At 49.4% G+C, this 21,764-nt stretch overlaps 1 protein-coding gene across 3 annotated transcripts in view; it reads right to left on the reverse strand.

Annotated features, from left to right (window-relative positions):
* Nucleotides 1–21,764, reverse strand: part of NPAS2 (neuronal PAS domain protein 2) — a 156,156-nt gene that overhangs the window by 10,069 nt on the left and 124,323 nt on the right. For all 3 annotated transcript variants that reach the window (XM_081833411.1, XM_081833412.1, XM_081833413.1), the window contains exons 8-16: nucleotides 19,806–19,924; nucleotides 19,026–19,108; nucleotides 18,160–18,266; nucleotides 15,964–16,111; nucleotides 13,974–14,058; nucleotides 10,677–10,818; nucleotides 10,060–10,169; nucleotides 7,817–7,906; nucleotides 3,841–3,987 (exon numbers count right to left, since the gene is read on the reverse strand). In XM_081833411.1, the coding sequence (XP_081689537.1) occupies nucleotides 3,841–3,987; nucleotides 7,817–7,906; nucleotides 10,060–10,169; nucleotides 10,677–10,818; nucleotides 13,974–14,058; nucleotides 15,964–16,111; nucleotides 18,160–18,266; nucleotides 19,026–19,108; nucleotides 19,806–19,924 (1,031 nt within the window). The remainder of the gene's footprint in view (nucleotides 1–3,840; nucleotides 3,988–7,816; nucleotides 7,907–10,059; nucleotides 10,170–10,676; nucleotides 10,819–13,973; nucleotides 14,059–15,963; nucleotides 16,112–18,159; nucleotides 18,267–19,025; nucleotides 19,109–19,805; nucleotides 19,925–21,764) is intronic.

Here is a 21,764-nt window from a genome sequence, read left to right on the forward strand (position 1 = left end):
ACCATTGGCTGAGTGACCGAGGGATTATGGAAAGGCAGAGGCAGAACCAAGCCAAGCAGACACTTGCAGGAGTACTTAGGGATCATTAGTTCAAGCGTGTGCCTTGTGGGTGAGTTCGAGCTGCCTCCCAGAGGCCCGAGGTGGGTGGGTGGCTGAACTGGACCAGGTCCCCATCTGGTGCCCTTTCCACCACCCCACCTGATCTCCCCGCTGTCCAGTCACATCCCTCACCCCCACCAGAGAGGTTTTGAATAATGAGAGCTCTTTGTCACCTTAGAAGTTAAGAATTTTCTGGGTATCCATCATCTCAGATTCCATTTGGGGATTAATACTTTACACGTTCCCAGCTACCTACTATAATATGGCATGACCTACACTTCATCACTTCAGCAAAAACCCAATACACACACTACATAACATACATTTTTCTGGTAGGGTACAATTTACCTTCTGATTAGATTTCAAGTCCATGCAACCTTTATTTATAACAGGCGGTATAATGTAGCTTCAATTACATACCTTAGTTCAGATTCCAACCCCACCATGTGCTACTGGTATGACCTTGGGTAATTTTCCTGACTTTTCCAAGCTTTAGTTTCCTCATTAATAAAACAGTGATATCAAGAGCACATAGCTCGTAAAGGATTAAATGAGATTTATGCTGAGACGTAGTCAGGGCTCAATCAATGGTAGATAGTAACAATCATATTTAAAATAAAAAAAGGAGCTCTTTGTTCCCTAGCCTCTTTGGGCATACAAAAACTATCTAAGAAATGAATGAGTGGAATACATAAATGAATGAATAAACAAATAAATGAGGCTTTTGCTCGAAGGGCAAACTGTTTCTGCTTGTGTCATGTCAGAGACTGCTGGGTCTGCTGCTCTGTCTCATTGATGTGTGCCTTCTGAGGGTAGAAGGCACCCTCTACCTGTCCTGTGTATCTCTGTATTCCCACAGTGCCTAGCCAAGTGCCGGATACATAATGGGTGTCTCCCGGATAGGGGGGTGGATGAAGGGATGGAAGGAAGGATGGATGGAAGGATGAATGGATGGGTGCATAGGTGGATAGTTGGAAGGAAGGAATGATGGGTGAATAGATGGATGGATGGGTGGATGGAAGAAAAAAAGGAAAGATGGATGATTGAAAGAACTAATCAAGGAACACATTTGCCATTGCTACAGGTGCCCTTCCAGGCATTTCTTTGAGTAGCCAGCAGAGGGCGCGCATACTCTCAAAAAGAGAGCAAGAGGCATCCTTCTCTGGACCACAGGGAGTGACAGACACAGCCTTTCACCAGAACAGCTCTCCCCAAGTAGTGCCCTTCGTGACTCCATCTAGTTGCAAACACCAACACCTTAGAGGACCTTTCCCTCATAACCCAATCTTTTTTTTTTTTTTTTAATCGTACTCAGCAAGCATCACATGCTCACATAGGCTCAATGAAAGCTCCGGGGCACTGAAGTCAAGTGGCAAAGTCCACTGACATTTGGGTAAAGGATTTTGTAGGGGACAATCCTGTTTGCTGCTGTGCACATCCATGCCTCTGTTTTATCCACAATAAAGTAGAATTTTATGGCTTAGGAAGATGACGTCTTAAACAGCACCGGGTCAACTTTATAGAAAGTATGAGAAAAATAGCTCCCTAATTCAAGTAGAAAAAGTTATCAGAGAAAAAAAAATCTCCTAATTTTTAAGAATAAACCAATAGTATGCTCACCTGTGGTTTCTCATTATTCTAATCTGCTTACTTTTACCAATACTTATTATTATCACAGAACATCTTAGAAATACACAAAATAGAGGTATAAGGAAACCCCATGTATCATCATTAGGCTTCAACAATTATCAACATTTTGCCATTCTTTAATCTCTGCTCCCACCTCCTACCTTTTTGGGGAAGGGGTAAATTAATTTTTACTTGCTTATTCTTTATGCTTGAACCACACAGTTTTTGTTTTTTTTTTTAATGAATATCACATTTTGGTTAAACATTTTGGAATGTATTTCTTTAAGTCTGTAAACCTGTAGAACTACAAGAAGGCAGACTGCTTGAGGAAAAGTTCTCTGGTTGGACTATCTGTGGATTTCCATGTTCTTTGGAAAATTCCACTGCAAAGATAAGGTCACAAGAATGAAAACAGGGAAGGAACACACTGGAGGTCTTGATTTCCACATCAACCCTTACAAAACTAAGGTGCTCTGTGGGCATATGTACTTTGGGGGGGTAACAAAATGCATTGGTCAGGAGGAAAAAAAAATTGTTTATAACAAGGAGTGAAAGAGATAACCTGTGTCGCCTGTTATTTTAGAATTCAGCTTGAATGTGGAAAAGGCAGGAAATACAAAAGCCCGGGCTCTGAGGAGGACGTTCATACGCCTACCTTGCTTTTAGCAGTTTCTGGCTCAATTTTCCCCTTCCTGTTAGTGTAAAAATTCCATTCAAGTAATTGGAGTCAGGCAAGTTCTGCCAATCAGGCCCTGGATCAGGGAGGAAACATTACAGCTGGGAAGGAATAAGTAAAAAGGGACTTTGACATCCTGATGACTCCATTTCTTTCCCTGTAAACACTGTGGTTCTCTCCTTGGTCCGTTTCGAGCGCGGCTGAGGAGGCGGGGCAGCTGCAGGGCTGTGGGCGTGGCTGGACGCTCCGCCCCCGACCCCGTAGGCGGGGCTGTGAGTGTGCTGCCCAGCTCGGTCCTCCCAGTGCGGAGCCAGCCCGGGGCCGGGGGTCTGTGGAGGGGCACAGGGTGTCCGGAAAGCCGGCCAACAGCGCCTCTGGGGGGCCCCCGGGAGGCACGATGGCAGGCAGCAGGTGTCTCCTGCTGCCCAGCAACGCCGCCCCATCACGCGTTATCTCCGCACGCACCAGCTGGGCGCTGCGCCCGCACAGAGCCTGCGGGTAGCCCCCGGGAAGGTCTGTGTGGACCGGGCCGGGAAGCAACAGGTCCCGGGCTCCAGCCATTTTCCCCGAGGTACTCTCCTGCTTCCTTTTGCCTCTCCTAAGAGGGGGTGCAAATGCTTAGAGCTCTCAAGGGAGGCTCCCAGGGTGAGCTAGAATTACATTCACAATTAGAGCCTGGGTCAAAAGAATGCACTTGGGAAGAAAAATCGTCTTGGACTGATCCAAGTGAAACTTGGTAAAAATCATTTATCCATGAAAGAGATCTAGTATACCCAGCATTCCTTCCAAACACAATCTCTCAAAAGGATTCAAAGAAGCGACCTCCGGGGCACGGTGTCACAGTTAAAAGCTGCTGTTGTCAGAACACGCAGAGGGCCACCATGGGCATGCCACAAATGGGGTGGCCTGGAGATGCGAGGGTGCTGACTTTCAGTCCCTGCTCTCTCTGCTGTCCCCCTCGGTGCAGGGTACAGATCTCATCATTTCCCACATGTCCCTCCATTAACGCTTTGGATGAGAGGCAACAGCACAATAATGCCCATGCCCCCCACCAGCAACCCGGGCAGTTGACAGGTGCTGGGAGTTTATAACCCCCTGGGAGGGAGCCAGCATCAGTGCAGGGCGATCAACCACCACTCATGAATGAAAATGCAGGTGATACATAGATATTATGTGCCCAAAAGAGCAAGGGGTAAATGGGGAGGGTGTCATGGGAAATTCACATTTGTCCTGGAGTTGGGGGTGGAGGAGGTGGGATTCATTCCTTGTACTTGGTGTTGGAAGTTTCAATATGCTTAGTAAGCAGGACTCAATCAGGGCAGTACAGAGGGACTTTGGCGGGAGTCCCGCCCACCCTGAAAGGACGGATAGATACGTCACAGGGCGGCAGGGAGGACAGAGGCCATGGCAGACACTGGCCCGGGAAGGGGCATCACCTGGATGTTGGAGTCCTGGACCAGGCAGAGCTGTTCCTGGATCTTGTGGAGCTCTTCCTGCTGCCACCGGATGTTGGCTTGCAGGATCCGTGTCCGCTGCTCCAGCTGGTCTTTGATGGTCTGGAACATGCTGAACTGTGCTGAGAACTTGAAGGTGGAGTCAAAACACACAACCAGATGAAAGAGCCATTTCAGCCTTGCAGACAGATGTTGCTGCTGTCCTGAGTGGCCCTGCCCACTTTCACTTCCGGTCCCTTATCCGCCCATTCTGGTATCCCTACTGAGTGACTCGCTGCTGGGGAGCTCAGCAGCGCACAGGGGCTTTGGATGAGGACCGGGTGTTCCAGGGGTCCCCGTGTGGGCTATTCCGAGGCCCACCGGAATCTGCAGGTCTAACGTATTGCACGGCAGTCCGGGAGGGCCACAGAATCCAGACGTGATTTTGTAAGCAGTGCTCACAAACTGATATTCCAAATTTGGTTAGACAAATGGTTTTGGAAATGAATGTCAAAAGCCGTGCATCGGAGAGCAGGTGACAGTTCACAGGCAATCTGGGGTCCTATCATTATCCTAAATCTGATCCTGGAAAGCAGGGCTGTTCTGTAACAATTCACAAATGAACTTGATATTTCCCAGGGGCGGAGGGGGGTGGCTGCCCTCCTAACAGGCCTGGGCCATGGAGGCCTTATCACCCTCCCTCCCTTCCCCTGGGCTCATTTGCTGCTATGAACTTCTTAGAAATCTGTGCACAGAAGAACTAAGGAAAAGGGTTGTACAGTCACCTGACATTTGTCCTGAGGGTAACACTGGCAGAGGGCGACCTTATAGGAGGGACACTGATAAGTGCTTTGCACAAGGGCACCAAGTTTCACCTTCTTTTACCTCTTACCCCTTTCCTGGGATGGAGGTTGGCTATGGGAAGATTCTGTCCCTGTCCACCTTGACATAAGGCGTTTCCTTATAGGAAACATGAGGAAAGTGGGGGATCATGGCAGGTGAGGTCAGTACTCCTGCTCTGGGCTCTCTGGGGGCACTCAAGAGTTCCTGTTTCTTGTGTTTGCTGGCCGGGGCTTTCTGCTCACCCCTTCCTTCCTTCCTTCCTTCCTGCCTCCCCCCCTCCCTCCCTCTCTCCCTATCTTCTTCTCCCTTTTTTTTTTTAAACCTCTATTCCCTCGATCTTCTCTATCCCAACAATCTCCCTAATCCATTTCTTGCCCGTTGTCTTTTGCAAACACCTGCAGAGACTCTTCCTCTGCCCTTTGACCTCCCATACGTGGAAAAGCAAGGAGGCCGGGAGAGTTTCGGATACAGCTGGGATACACTGAAGGACGGAATCACTGACCACAGTTTTGGGAGTGGCACAATACTAATAAAAAGAACCAGTACGAATAATAAAGGCGGGTACTGCCGTGTGGGGAGACCCACACTTTCCAGTCACTGCCCCAGCCGGCAGAGGCAGGTCAGCAATTCTTCACATCACACCCCCATGTCACGCATGTGACTTGCTTGGGATCGCACAGCTAGAAGGTGGTAGGGGCCAACACGTGAATCCGCAGTCTCAGGAGCTGGCTGAGGCCAAGAGGTTTTGCCAGCAACACCTCCCCCGCCTCCCAATTCCACCTCAATCAGAGCATCTCTGGCTTCAGACTTCATTTAAAGGAAAAAGTTCTGCTGCTCAACATGAGTTTAAAAATACCTGTGCTATGCCAGACGGTATCAACAAAAACTTCAGCAGAAAGTAAATGATCAAAACACTGAGCTGGGATTTTGAAAGAGAATTTGACTGAGAAAGAAAAGGAGTTCTACAAGGTATGAAATTAAAAACAACACAACACAACACAACACAACACAACACAAAAGCTTCCGTGGTGGGTTCTACAAAGTCAGGAAACACTCCGGGGCTATGCCTTGCATGTCTAGTAGAGAGGACACTCTGGGTTCCCCTGTTGGCTCCAAAGGGAAACAAGAGGGGGCTGGGCAGTCAGGGAGGCGCCGGCACTGTGTTTCCTAAGTGTTAGGTACTTCTAGTATTATTCTGATTTTCTCAAGGCATTCCAGGACACCCAAACATTAGTCTCTTGTTCTATTCCTGATCATGGCCTTTTTGATAAAGACCTTTATGTTAACTTACAGACATTTTAGAAACACAGTATGGAGCAAAACCACCAGCTACCCAGATAATCATTTCTCAGATTTTGGATTTTATTTCTTCCCCCTTTCTGTGATAGGGTGCGAGAATGATAATATCGGTGAATGGGAAGAGAGAAAATGGTAGAATCCATTGTTTTACATGGAGCAGGTATGAAAAGAGCCATCTGACTTGAAAGGTCAGCATTATGCAAGAATGTCTTAAAGAATGTGGTTATTATTAAGTATAATATGCCTAACAGACTAAGAACTGTTATTGTTAATTAAAATAATGTTCCATACATGAAAAATGAGAATTTGAAGAAGACTTTAATCACATCATTATGCATTATAAAACAAAGAAATTCCTTTACTTATGCAAGACCCAGAAGTTAGAGGGACTCTCATTTTAGGTGCCTTTGGGTTGAAAAAGTTACTAATTTCATACCAAATGTACCTTGGAAATTCGAAGAGAATTTTTTTTTTCCTAATGAGGACGAATATAGATGATTTTAATTAGTTGACTCTGGATGAGTCGTTTTTAATCCTCCCAGCCTAACTCTAGCGAGGAGCACGTACTAGCAGGTGTCTTTCTTATTCCAGGAAAGCATTCGAGACTGCTGTTAATGGGACATATGTTATAGACAGGTTTGCACTGACACAGAAATCCACACTTTGGCAAGAGTGCAGCCAGTTGGTGAGCTGCTGTGACCTAGGACCCCTTGTGGCCAGAGAGTGGGACCAAGCTAAATAGCCCCCGTAAAGGAACAGAAATCGGAGGCTGGCCTCAGCGGAGTGTAAACCAATCAGCTCCACCACCCTCCCGGGCCACAGAATGAATGACTGCTGCTTCATTCAGCTGCCTGCCTGGCCTCAAGCAGGGTGCATATTGTCAAAACTCCCTGCGAGGGGCGCCTGGGTGGCTCAGTTGTTCAGCGTCTGCCTTCCGCTTGGGTCATGGTCCCCCGGTCCTGGAATCGAGCCCTACATCAGGCTCCCTGCTCAGGGGGGAAGCCTGCTTCTCCCTCTCGCTCTCCCTCTCCCCCGGCTTGTCTTCCCTCTCTCGCTGTGTCTCTCTGTCAAATGAATAAATAAAATCTTAAAAAAAAATACTAAAACTCCCTGTGAAGCGCAGACCCACGTCCATCCCTTTTCCCTGTGGGCCCTCCACCCGGCAATCTCCTACCCATTCTTCCAGGCCCAGCTCAGGCATCACCCCCCGGGTGGGGGTGGGGGGGTGCTATTTTCTTACTGGTTCTGTAAACACACGCGCCCTGCGGTGGAGGTTGGTCTGTTTATATGCCCGGCCCTCCCTTGAACCTTGACTACTAACCGCAAGGGCTGACAGTGCCCCTCATGCTCGCTCACTGCCCGACCCAAATAGTAACTCACTGACTGTTGTTGAAACAAAGAAGGAATTACTCAGCAAAGCCATGATCCTTAAAAAATAAAACAAAACAAAACAAACCCCAATGTGATATTAATAATACCGGACTCACAGCTCTTAAAATTTTGCAGTCTCCCTATGACATTTGGCCTAATTTAAACTTTTCCTAAAATAACATCATCAATTTGGAGTCATAAAAAGTAAGAGGAACAGAGAAAAGTGGCAGAAAGATGAACGAAGATTAAGGAAAGTATGATGGCCGGAGGGGACAGGTATAGGACAGAGCTCATAGCTCAGCATGTCCCACGGGCACATGGGGAGAAACATTCCCCATTTCAGGATCTTGGTTTGGTACATATACTTGGGCAACAGTGTATCCCCCCCACTCAAGGGGATACCGCGCGTTATGTCTTGGGGGAAGCACAACCACCAGGTGTCCCTTTTCCTGAGCCCCAGACTCACCTGTGTCATGGGGGCAGGGGGGCTCTGCAGGATGGTCTGCGGCAGGAGCTGCTGTGTGAGGTCACAGGACGACGGGGCCGGCAGGGGAGCCTGGGGAAGAGAGGGGGGCTTTGTTAACAAACACCACTTCTGGGCCATTCCCGAGGTCCTTGGGCGCTCTCGATCAGCTGGGTTCTCTGGCTTAAAGGAGGCCCTCTGCATTAGCGTGAAGAGCTCACTTCTAGAAGGTAGGCTATGCTGTTGCCCTTGCAGGACACGGAGTCACAGCCGACACACGGCTGGTGAAGGGTACAGCGTGATCTTGAGCAAGGTCCTGGAGTCCCTCGGGATGGGGAGGCCACGGTGTGCCCTGTGAAGCCGCTGCGATGTGCTGGAGCTTGGCAGCTCGGCTCCAATCCCCTCCCTTGCCTTCTGTTCTAGGCTCCATTCTTGGTGGATTGGCTTGCTCTTTTCCCAAACTGATAAATTCTTAGCAGCGTCATGGAGCCGTATGAATGGGGCTGGGCTAATAACCAGTGTTGGCTTTGTGTGCGGTCCTTATGCTTTCTGTTCAACACTCAGGCAGACAGATGTACATTAGTGCCCCGCATTTCTATATCCATTCATTCCTCCAGGCAGTGAATACTGGTGCAATTTCACCAGACTCTGCCTGGGATCCGCTCGAGAGACTCCTGGGAAGTCACAGACTTTGTCTCCTAATCACTCAGGACAGGGCAGGGGGACGGTGGCGAGACAATGCGTAGAAACAAGAAATGAAACACTTCACCTTCATGGGCTCATGAGAGTTTTAAAAAGAAAAGTCCAAGGATTCTTCTGAAGTTATTCCCAAACTGTCCTCAGGCGCTAGGGACCATAGAAAGCAGCCCAAATGGGAAGTGTCACCCAGGACAACACTGGGAGGAAGTGACAACAGGAGGCCTGGTTTTGAGTGAGAAATCCCAGGCACAGGGCCACCCAGAGCCTGGGTTGGAGTCTCCCGATTGCGTCTCCAGCACTGCAGGGAGGGACCAGGACTGCACCTCCATCAATGGCAGAAAACTGTTTTACTGGACAGCCAAGTGCTAGAAGAATGGCATTCATGGTCTTTGTCATGTTTGATTTGAAAATAAAACTCTTCACCCAAGATTTTCAAGTAGGGCGTGTATAACTTTCACGGAGACGGCAAGCAGGAAGGTGGCATGTTCACTCCCATTCCCAAAATGTCAGTGAGGGATGGGTATGAGGTAGTTGGCAATGACCTGGATGTAGCCCCTGAAATTCCTGGACACTTCTCCCATCCTGAGGTGGAGGTCTATGTCCATCTCTGTGGGTGAGCTGCGACTGCTCGGACCAAGAGGAATGGCAGAGGAGGCACGGTGGGACTCCCAAGGCTAGGTCATAGAAAGCCATGCAGCTTCTGCCCGACTCTCACGGAAAGCCCCCTCCAGACATCTTTTCTTGGAACCCAGTTGCCGTGCTGGGAGCAGCTCTGCTCTAAGGCAGGGAGAGGCCCGTGTAAGTCCAGGGTGGATGGTCTCGGGTGGGCCCAACCGTCAGTCAGCCCAGCTCAGCCCGGGGTGGGGGTGGGGGTGCAGATGTGAGTGCAGATACACCTGGGATGTGAATTCCCCATTCCCCTGGTGAGGCCTCCAACACCAGACAGCAGAGACAAGTCAGCCCCACTGTGCTCGTTTTGAATCCCGTGAATGTGAGAAAGGACTCTTGCTTTACACCCCTCAGTTTGAGGCGATCCCTTACGAGGCAACTGATAACCAGAGAATTGTACATCAGTGATTTTGCATATAGCCAGCATGCTTTCTAAAAGGCCACTCATTCCCTGACCTTCTGGAGGGGTCTGGTGTAGATCAGAGACACTGCCTGATATATGCAGAGGGACATTTTTGTTGACACAGACTTCTCAAACATTTCCGCTGGCGTGAAACAGTACCCACAATGGAAGGGTCCTGTGTACCCTCAGAGACTCTGGGGGTGTGACCCCTGGTTTGAGGTTTCCAGCTTAATCTTTAAATCGCATTTGGATTTTGCATTCTTTGACTATACATTCCTGCTGATTTTGGAGGAAAAACGTTTCCAATTAGTTGCTAATTAAATGACCTGGCTTCCGACCCCTGCCCGCCACCCCACACTCTCAATGTCCAGGTACAGTTGGTTCTCTGGGAAGATGCAGCACGCCGTCCTGGGGTCTAGCCAGCCCCGCCACACTGGGGCACCCCTGGCTGAGAAGTTTCAAGTCACCCACATACCGGCATGGAGGCTGCCTGGCTGAGCCCTGGCACAGGGAGCTCTTGGGGCAGGGTGGCCGATCTGGGTAAAGCCGTGGTGCTGGCCTCTGCCATCAGCTTGCTCGGAGTGGCTATAAGAAAGCAACCAGTCACCTTCCCGATCCACACATACTTAACAGTTTTCTTATCAAAGCAGGGGAACAATGACTATGGTGTACATTAGACAAGCGCCTGGTTGGGATCACTGACAAAAGAAAAGTCCAGCAAGTTCTGTCAGCTTCTAACCTCACCTGGGAGCAGGCAGATGACAGCAAACCAAGCCCACGCTTCATGTCCACCGCCTGGTTCAGCCACCTGCCTGATCTCACACCTCACCAGAATCACTAAAGCCCAGCCGGACTATAGGGTCTGTGTGTCACCTGCTTTATGTCTGCTCGGGAGTGGGGAGACGGGGAGGGCAGGAAGCCCACGGGAAAGGGAGCAAGAACGAGTGCGAACAGGAAGGCAGCTCCCACTCCGTAGCCATGGGCTGCCCTGATTCTGCTCAGGCCTGGGACCCTTCACAGGGCTCCATGCCCCCACCACCCGGGCCCCACATGGGGCACCCACCCCCTCGCCATCCTTGGCAGCTCACTCACAGGCGGGTTCTGACATAGCCGTGTGCGAGGATTTGTGGGAGCTTCTGGAGGACGCTGATGGTGAGTGACTGGTGTTAAGGCCCAGGGTGCCCACGTCAAGTGCGTTAAAGTGCTGCTGAGGGTCCAGGCTGGAGCCCTTGTCCTGAAACACACACACACACACACACACACACAATCCACACAATTTCAGCATCAAGATGGTGGGAATGAATGACATGACTTTAGCTCTCCTCTAACTATATGGAAAAATTAGGAGGGTGTAGGGAGAAAGATGGGAACTGTTTGGAAATAAGTCCTGACATATTTGGGTAGAATATTTGTACATATATATAACCTAGGCGTCATTGAGAGGCTTGTCGTCCTTATATAAGCAGGATCTGTTATGCTTTCTCACCTTGGACTTTGATTTTTTAGATTTTCATAACTGATGTTACATTTTATTTTTTCCTTAAAACTGTCACCTCACTGCCCAGAATCTTGGCTTTTCCAGAAGGGGAGAAGAGGCAGGTTCTAGAAATGAGGTTGCTGGTGTACCGGATTGTTAACACTCTGATGAAACCAATGCCTTTGGACCCTTCAAAGCACGTCCCACACGGTCTCCCCACTGCTTCTCCTCTGAGCCTCAGGGCCCCAGAGTAGATAACAGGCAAAGGGCCAATGATCTTCCATCCACTGATTCTTGGATCCTAACTGATCCTGGATCCCAGGATGCCCCCGCTTCAAGTATTGTGTGATGAGAAAGCAACTGTGCCCTTCCAACCCTGAGAAGCCATCTTTCCACCCTGCATGGCTTAGTGTCCTAAGTGTAAGACAATAGGCATTAGGATAATTTTTAAGCTAAAGAAGAAGCATAATGCCCGCTCTCCTGAGCCATGCTCCTATCCACTCATAGGAGGATGGTGACATTCCTGCCATCCCTAGGCTGTTTGGATAGGCTCTTCTATGTCCCATGGTCTCAGGTCTTAAATCTCTGGGTGTGAGTCTATGTGGCTATTCTGTCTTTTGAGTCATGGCTCCAGAGAGGGTGGATACTGTGTGTGCCGGAGTAGGGGGCTGAGATGACTGATACAGTCCGATGTGCCTGGATTTGCTGTGCTGAATGTCAACTCAGAGACTCCGCTGCTTAGTCACAGAGTCTCCCCTAGATACACCCCTCGGAGTGGGGGCCCTGGCCCACGGCTATTGTGTGCTCCTAGTCAGCAGAGAAATATGGACAGGCAGTGAGAGTAAGCACTGACTTTTCTAGCCGTCTGACAGAGCTGCACGTCACACCCAAGCGTGGGAATTTACATTTTACAAAAGCACTGGTCAGTGACAGATTTGAAATTAAACAGAGTCCATTACCACTGATAGTTTGAAAAGCACTGTCCCGGAGCTTTTCCTTTAAAAGGGGCAGCCCTCGCCTGGGTGGCTCAGTTGGTTAAGCGACTGCCTTCAGCTCAGGTCATGATCTCAGGGTCCTGGGATCGAGTCCCGCATCAGGCTCCCTGCTTGGCGGGGAGCCTGCTTCTCCCTCTCCCCCTACTGTTCCCCCTGCTTGTGCTCTCTCACTCTTTCTGTCAAATAAATAAATAAAATCTTAAAAAAAAAAAAAATAAATAAATAAATAAAAGGGGCAGCCCGAGATTGTGTTTGTGTGTTTATACATATGTGCATGTTTATGAGAAGTTCCACTGGGTTCTAGGATGCCCAAAGGGTCAGAAACCTCAAGAACGAATCTCTAACTGGATGATGCACAACATGACGCACATGTTCATGAGCCGTGATGTATGGGGTGTCTAACACCTGCCTACCAACAGCTTAATTCTGTTCTCGGACATGATACATGATGCGCTATATGACAGAGCTGGGTCATAAACACGTATCAGTGCGCTGGTGATGGATCGCCCCACGACACGTTGCCGTATAGCATGACAGCAGGGGAGGCTCGCCCAGGACACTGATGGCTCTCTGCGCTTTCCAGGTGATTCCTGCTTCCCTCCAACTCAACTCTCATGGACCAGAGATACTTTCATTGTATCATTGCTGCTGCGGCAGCTTCCGGCCAATCTCTGGATTCTAGGTCGCTGGGCAGCCTGGAACTTAAACCACGTGTCACCAATGATAAGATACACTTTCCCCCCTACATTCTGACATATCTGAAATTGGGACGTGTCTTCTGACTGATGAAAAGAAGTCCTTATTTTTTTTATTTTTTTTTAAAGATTTTATTTATTTATTTGAGACAGAGAGAGCACATGAGAGGGGGGAGGGTCAGAGGGAGAAGCAGACTCCCCGCCGAGCAGGGAGCCCGATGCGGGACTCGATCCAGGGACTCCAGGATCATGACCTGAGCCGAAGGCAGTCGCTTAACCAACTGAGCCACCCAGGCGCCCAGAAGTCCTTATTTCACATATAGACTGGCGACAACATTTTCTCTTTCTTATTGGGAGATATATAAGGGTGGATCTTATAACGGATAGCTTCTTGGCTTTGATAAAATACAATGCTCCCTCCCTTCCTTGTTTTCTCTCCTTTTCTCCCAACATGTGTGTCTGCTTGAAGAATGACCTTTGAGGAACAGGGCTCTGGTCTGCTTGCACATTTCCCTCCAGCTGTCCAGGAGCGGAGATGGGGGAAGCCTGGCTAGAGGGGACCTGAGAACCGTGTGCAGAGGAAGGATGGAGGTAAGGCTTTGTGAAGGGAAACACCCCCGCCAGCAGAGCTCCCTGACATGAAGCTGGCTCCAACACGGCTGTTACCTAAGACCTGCAGACACAGAAGTAGGAAGTGCACCTTGCTATTGACAACATGGAGGCTGTGTGAGGGGCAGTCTCCTCGTGGGAGGCCCAGGTCCTGGAGGCAGGGCATCAGCACTTAGGCTACGGGAAGGAAAGGGCACCCAAATTATTCCACACCTCAATAGGACGATGGGATAAGCCCCTAGCTTTTTATCTGTGGGAGGAGATACAAAGTGGATTTATTATTGCTGCTCTCGTAAGGATGGAGAGTTGCCAGATCGTGCTTTGAGTCCAGAGGCTGTTTCTTACACAGCTCCGTGAGTTCTCACCCTCAGCGCCCTCAGGTATGTGAGCTAAAGCCTGTGTGTGCCTCTGTACCTCGTCTGAAGGACGAGGATAGTAACGGTGCCTGCCTCGCAGAAATATCATGATGGTAATCAAGTGAACATCCGAGGAACGCACTGAATAGTACTGGGAACATAGCAAATAAAAATATTACTACTTTTATTATAACAACTCATGGAAGAACTTACTTAGGCAAACTTAGCCTTTAGCCATCTGGTGGGGATCAGCGTACCTTTAGCGCTGAAGGGTGGACGGCCTCGGGTGGCGGGTCTTCCAAAGCCAGTTCCTGCCTCCTTTCTACCCGGACATCCGCATAACTGATCAGGAAATCAAGAGATCACAGCAGGAGGTGGACGTTCCAGATGGCAGCAGCAAAGAGCACGTGTGTGATACATCAAGGGACCCCCGTGACATCCACCCCAGAATCGTCACCACAAAGGAGGCTAGTCTTGTCACTTGTTTGAGGAAGGAGCTTCATTCTGTGCCTAACTGCCGCTGGGGTGACTTCTAATGGGACATCCCAAATATTTTCCTTTCCAGGTGTTTTTATGCCCTTCTCCTTTACGCATCTTCTCCCCATGCCCTGAAACTTCCAAGCATAATTGTCTTTAGAAACCTATTTTCATCTACAGGATAAGCCTTGGCCTTTGAATAATCAGAAGCCTTTCTTAAAACCTACCCAGTCTGGACTGTGTGTATGGAGAACTGACAAATGACTTTTTTTTTTTAGTAATTGCAACCTTTGGAAGTTTTCTCTCAAACAAATCTAGATCTAGACCCAGAGCACTGATTTGTCTGTGGGCCCACTTTTAAAATAGCGTGGGGAAATGAATCCAATGTGGAGATGGCCAAAGGGCCCCCAGCTCTGGCCTCTGACTATGTGTGGAGGAACAAGCTGGGCGAGGGACCCTGGGAAGTCACAGTGGCTCTGGGGCCTCTGGAATGCTTGTTAGCTTATTTACTAACTAGTTCACTCCCTACTTTCTCTGAGAGTTGCTTTCCAAGATTTGGGAGGTAGAGGATGGAGAGGAAGAGCGGGGTCAAGGGTGGAGTCTGAAGACCAAGATGTTGATGATGTCCAGACTTCCCTGGGGCCAAAAGGACCCTGTGGCAAAGGCCCAGCCTGGGTGGTGGTAGCTGGGACTGGCCTGTCCTCAGAAACCACTGGCTGCTGAAGTGCCCAAGGGTGGGTGAGAAGCTAAGATCAAGTCCCTAAGAGCGGCATGCAATGTGACGGTCAGGGTCACTGGCAAGAAAGACCAGCATTTCTCCCTGCTTATTAAAAGAAGAGAGATTTACTCGTTGACTGTATGTATGCGTGTGTGTGTGCATGTATGTATGCATGGTATCTACCCATTTATCTGTCTACCCACCTGCCTACTTGTTACCTATCAATCATCTATCTCTTATGTATATATATAAAATGCAGTATATATGTATAGTATCCATATGTACGTATATCTACCTATCATCCATCTACCTATCTACAATGTATATATACATATATACCTACTATATATATATATACATATAAAACCTTTCTTTGTTCTGCTCAAATGCTCTTCTCTAGACCTGTTTAAAACTGATTGATGTCCTTAAAATTTCTGTAGTCAGGGGAAAAAAACCCCACGAATGACATTTCTCCTCTACCTTTGGGAATCGTGGCCTTACAGAGCCTGCGTCTAAGAAAGGCTGGATTCGTGGCCTCCCTCGGAAGCTCTGCCCACCCACCCTGGGCTGGGGGCTCCCCGAGGCCACCAGGAACCACCAGGAAGCCTCTCCCCTGGCAGTCGGGTTCTATTCCCAACACTGTCTCAGTTGCCAGTAGGGGCTTTTAATGCATTAAAAATAGAGGGGACTAGGTCTATGAGTGATTTAGAGGCAAAATTTTAATTTTCTTCTCCAAACAGTGACAAGGGAAGGTGGGGAGGTGAATGGAGATGAAGGGAAAATGTGGAAGAAGGTCAATGAAGCAATAACTCACGAAGTCACATCCCGGCACCCTACAGAAGGGCTGAACGGAATCCTCAGCCCGGCAGGGGGTGTGGGGTGTGGGGGTGTGGGAACAGAGTTGTGTGTGTCCCTGGAAAGAAGCTGAGCTCTGGAGACTACTCTGTGAACCGCAGAGGATAGCTCAGGCCCTGTGGAGGAATTCAAGCCCAGGGCTCGCTTGCTCTTCGGAACCTGGGACTACTTGCCCGCCCTCTGAGCCCAGCCCTCACCTGACGACCGAGTGCGTGCACACGATGAACTCGGGCTTGGAGTTCCACTGGTGGTATGTGATGTAGTAGTGCGTCTGCAGCCAAATCCACTGCTGGCCTTTGGTCAGAAACCGGTAGCAACAGGACTTCCCTTTACCAAACTGCATCACTGTAGGCAGAAAACAGAGGCTGCATGTAGCGAACGTTGATACGAAAACGATCTCTCCCCCAGAAGGTACTGTTGAAAACAGAAGCTTTCAGATACACCATGCCAAACAGTGTGCACTTCTCCAGGTGTGCTGTATTTTAAGTGACTATCAAGATCCCGTTAAACGATATTGAATTCTTAAATAAGGGAAGAACAATCTGCACGCTTCCCCAAATGCTCAACGGCTTAAGAGAGCCTCAGGTAAGGGCAGATTTCCCAAACTACAAAGAGGCCCGGGTTTGCCTGCTTCAGGAGGAGCTGTCTTTGGGGCTGTGGGAGCCGAGCACAGGAGAGACGATCCAGACGCTGAGAGAACTGGGCCCCAAATAGACCTGACAGCCTGCAACCTCTGCATGGGATTCGGGGGCTGTCAGTCAGCAGTTCATGCTTTGTCTACACGGTCCTAAATGAGAGAGTCGCCTACGGATGCCTTCCAGCTCAGGCCCCACTGCCACAGGGCTGTGTGGAGCCCTCTAGGGTTAAGTCTGTTGGTGAGCTTCTCTGTGTGTGTGGGGGGGGTCCAGAACAGAATGGGTGCTGTTGTATTAGCCTGCATGGGGCAGAAGGCTGGGACTGTGGGTCTAGGGAAGAAGAACAGTTTGCGTCACTGCCTCAGTGCCTGGGATTTAGCACCTCATTCTGCAAACAGATAACAGGTATCTCGACTGGGAAACTAAAGCGAAGATGGGAGCCACTGCCTTGGAGAATGGGATCTCCGAAGAGGTAGGAAGCCCAGCTGAGCAAGGGCGTGGGCTGCACAGAGGGAGAATGTCTTGCCTGAGCCCTGGGCCAAATCCTTCAGATCATGAAGGTAATTCTACCCCCAGGGTGGCCTTGCTCCGTTAGAAGGGTCAGAAGCAGCCAAGGCTCGAGGTAACCCTGCTTCTCAAACTTTCATGGGCCCACGAATCACTTGGGGGGGGGGGTCTTGTTAAAATGGATGTTCTGATTCCACAGGCCTAGCGGGAAAGCCCGAGAATCTGCAAGGCTAGCGGACTCGGTGCGATGCCCTTGCCGCTGCGTGAGGAGCACACTTTGAGGAGCAAGGGGTTCAAGTTGTAAAGATTAGCCTCAGATTCTAACGGAGGATCCTGACGGAACTTGAGCCTATTCTTCCTTTGACTAGGAGAGCGGAGAAGAGACCGTTACAACGGGCACTACAGACAGCATGTCTATCAAAACACAGTGTTGGTGGTCAATTCGCGTGTCAGGATCCAGAAGTCGGGATGACGAAAAATGTTCCTGTTTAAAGCTAGAACTTGGCACGGAAAATATGGCTTTCCAAGGTTAATTCTTGACGACTCTTGCTAAGTGAGAATCCAGATACGCTGGTCATTCTCCCCCACGCCCCCCACATCATGAGTCCTACTTCCCCTACCTTTGCCCCCCCATTGTCCTCTTCTGTGGCAGAGAGCCTTCCTTGATCCCCTCCCCCAGCTGGGGGAGCCCCCCAGTACCCTGAGCACATCCCCTCCAGTGCGGTGACAGCATCCTGTAATGTCACCTATTTCTGCTTTCCCCTTAGACCTTGCTCCTGCAGAACAGCAAGGAGATTCTGATCATCTTTATGTCCCGGGCCTCGCTCAGTACCTGGCCCGTAGCTTGTGACCAATTCTATGTCTGTTGGCAAAAAGCAGTGATGCTGAATTCAGTATTTTGTCTTTGAAATGTATTGCATAACTTAGAAAAAATGACCATCGTTGTCTTATTTTCTTAAGTCAGATGAAAATAGCTTGTATATCTGAAGGGTACGGGAAGGAGCTGGGAGGGGGGTGGAGGATGCGGGGGAGGTGGGAGGAGGCGGAGAAAGTCCATTCCAGCTGGAAACACAACCCAGGGGCAAACCACAAAAGGTCCTCCACCACACTCCTACATCATTTCAGAGAAAATAAAGTCTTCCTCCTCAAAAAGAAACCAAGCAATAAACAGACTTCCAGGGCCAAAGAGTCGTGCTGTCCGGGCTCCGTGGAGGGTGCTGGAGGCCTTCTGGCTGGGTGTGCGGTACTCACAGTGTTGGTGGCACCTGGCCAGGAGCTCCAGATCGTCAATGTGGTAGTAGTCATAGCCCGACGTCCCCAAAACTTCGAAAGGCAGGTATCCTATGATCGGAGGGGCTCTGCCAAGCAATAGGGACAGTTTGTCAGAGAGCAAGCACCCTGCCCCACTCACAATGGCAATAGCTCCATCCAGAGGGGGGACGGTTTGCACATTTAATGATCAACACAGAGCCTCATTTCTCAAGAGCCAGGGCAGGAAAATAATTTTGCAATGGTTCAAACCAGAGAGGGTGTGTTTTCCAAAGTGCTCAAACTTTCTGGCATTTAGATACTCAGTTTCGTTGGCATAACCTGGGTTAAATAATAATAAACTTTATTATTACTGAATAATTAAAAACAGCTATAGATTGGGTCAGTCCAACCCCAAAGCATAATAAAAAGTTAAAGGGTGGGGAGGGGAGATTTCTCATCCTTCGACTGTGAAAGCTGTTACAGAAGAAAGAAGATTGAATTAAAGGGACAAAAAGGTGTTGAGAGAAATAAGACGAAGAGTTTCTCTCCCATCTGCTCCTGGCTTCCTGGGAGCTGGAGAGGGTCCTGAGGGGTGGGTGTGGGGGTGAGGGTATCCCAAGGATGTCCCCGGGCTGTGGCAACTGGCTCTCCCGAGATGCTCTGACCCAAACACAGAACATATCCACGGACAACTGCAGTGGAAGGGAAGCCGCCTCACTCTTGGCTGGGAACGATTTTTCCTGCTGCCAGAAAGCCCTTCTCCCTGAAGGGACTAGGCCCGACTTTTCTCTCCCAAGGAGAGCCTGGCTCATGCAAACAAACACTTGAAAAGGACCCAACCCAAACATGTTTTTCTTTTCACAAACCTGTGATCCAGAAATAAAAATTTCCATTCCAAGCTATGCCTTGAAGTGAATTCCTCTAAGGGTTCGTCAACTATGCACATTTCCTGTATTAGAAGGGGAAAAAAAATGTTGCTCAGGGTGGCAGATGCTCACCCTAGGTTTGTTCAAGAACGCGTGGTAGAAGGATAACAGAAGTTAAAATCATTGAGAGCAAGTCTCCAAGTTGGGTTGGACTGAAACTCATCATCTGTAGCTAATTTCAGTATTAGCTGATACTAAATTTATTTCACAAGCTGGGGAAAAATACCTAAGAGCCAAAATGTCATACCACTCCCTTCCCATTATCTAGAAGTGTGGTAAACATGTGGAAAATGGCTTTTCATCTGAATTTGAATGACTAACTTAACTCAACATTCATGCCATGGGTGTTAAAGCAATCACAGATGAGAGAATACAGACAAACCCTTGGTTTTGACACTGGGTCCTCACCTCGGCCTGCCCTGAGTGGTATTAACGTCCCCAGCGAAAGGTCGGAGGGTCGACAGAGTTGCAAATGAGTCTCTCTGCAGGCTGAGCAGCAGCTGAGGCTGCCTTCCAGCCAAACAGCTCGCAGGAAACCAGAGTTAGGGCAAGGGGAAGGTGGGGCTGTCACAGGTATAGAAGCCAGCCATTTCAACTTTTCGAAGTCAGTGACAGCGTCATTGCAATCCTATTCTTTCCCATAAAGACGGCTAATGAACTATAACCAAACGTGACTCAGTTGTACTAGTTCTACATGATAAATTCTCTCCCGGTACTTGCCTTTAAGAATTGGGGTGTTGCCAGGCGCACGGTGGCGATGAAGCAGACCTCCTTCCCGAGCGGCACCCGGCAGGGCCTTGAAAGGGTGCTGTCGAAGCCGTTACAAGAGGGGCTAGGCACTGGGGCGGGAGGGGACAGACAGACGGGTTAGGCCTGTGAAGCACAGCGGCAGACCCCTACCTGGCCTCACCGTCAGCCTGCACCAGTGCTCAGGGCTTCGAGAACATTCACTCACTTTCTTCGTGCCCTGGGACACCTCGCTCAGGTAGGGGCTATGACGCTCCCTGCGCAGGAAGTGGGAGGCACGGGCTGCTGAGGTTACTTGCACCCGGCAGAAGGGAGCTGGAATCCGAGTGGCCGGCAGACTCCCCCGCCTCTCATCTCCAGGAGTCCTCTGGCCGCCTAGACTGTTGCGCTGGGAAAAATGTTCTACAAAAGGAGAGACAGCCTCACTCCGCAGTAAGGGCCTGCACTCTCACTTCAGGGCGGGTTCCACAGTCAGACGTGGTTTCTGATCTGATGGGTCCCCTGGCATTCGCTGACAACCCCCCCTTCCCACCCCTGGTCCTGGCACCGCACACCTGGGATTCGAGGGTTTCCCCCCTGAAAGCCCATGCCGGGAGCCAGGCTGATGCTGGGCTTGGCGGGTGTGACTGAGGACGTGGCCTCAGGCTCCAGGGGGATCCCCAGAGGCACACGGTGTCCACCACAAACTTGCTAGTTTGTGTAGCTATGCACAGGGGACACACCTGTTCACAAGTGTCTTCTTCTTCTCACTTGGGAAGGCATGACTTTCCTCAGTCTACGGATGAGGCCGTGGAGGCCCAGAAAGCTCACATGTATTAACCAAGGTCGCTCAGAGTAGTAATAATGGAGCAAGGACTCGAGCCAGGTCTTCCGACTCTGAGCCTGGAGTTCTCCCAGGGCAGAGAGGGGATTGTTCAAGGCTCGCGCCCACCATGGGGCTGAGAACAGGCCCCCGCACGCCCTTTGGGGAGGTGCGAGCTGGTACCAGCCGCCATCTTCCCTGGGAGCTACAGACCTGGCTTCACGGTGATTGTGGTGAACTGCTTTACCTTTTGGGCCAGAGGACAATTCTGCTATTTTAGGTGGAGTATGCTGGCTGGGAAAAAGAACCCGTTAAATAGGAGAAAAGTCGGTGGACCATGTATATGGGATTCTCGAACCTGGCTACACACCAGATTCCCTGGGACCTCTTCCGTGGCCTCCCAGCTGTCCAGACCCTGTTCCCAGCTCTGCTAATTCAGGAACTCTGGGTGGGAAGCCCAGGCACTCTCACTTTTAAAAGCAGCCCCCCGCCCCCCGCTGCAACATTTAGTACCATGCAGCCAGGATTGAGGATCATTACGCTAGATAATCTACCCTACCTCTTTCTTTTTCAAATGTAGTTGATTATATCCTGAACCAGATCCTGAATTCTAAGTACATTTCTGAACTGGTAGATTTAAACATAGTTGTGTTTTCCAATTTGAGAACATATAAAGCAACAGAAAATGAAATGCATTCTAAAATGAATCTGCAAGACTTTCTTTGGATTTTAGCTTTCCAATAATTTTTGTTTTATATGTTCGTAGGTTTCTAAGTGATTCTATAATGTGGTCTTCTAGCCACTAACATGAATAAATTCATTTTACCAAACATATTCTCTGAATGCATTCACATACATATTAATATGAATGTTTCCGAACATGAATATGAAGGGGGCAAAGTAGGAAATGGTGGTCCCTAGAGAGTTTACATCTGTCATTAGTTGGCTTAGACCACTGCAGATTAATGTGTAGGGTGAGCCAAGGCACTCAAGCAGGGAAGAGAAAGCAATCTCACAGGGGAAGGGTCTGCAGATGTGAACATCTGCATAATAAAAAAAAAGACATTAACACATTTCCCAGATGTGAAATATCCTCTCTGCTTGAAGCTAAGAGACATCACCTGCCAGAT

This window comes from Leptonychotes weddellii, chromosome 10 (assembly GCF_054177405.1).
Source record: "Leptonychotes weddellii isolate Sample4059 chromosome 10, ASM5417740v2, whole genome shotgun sequence".
NCBI classification, from domain to species: Eukaryota; Metazoa; Chordata; class Mammalia; order Carnivora; family Phocidae; genus Leptonychotes; species Leptonychotes weddellii.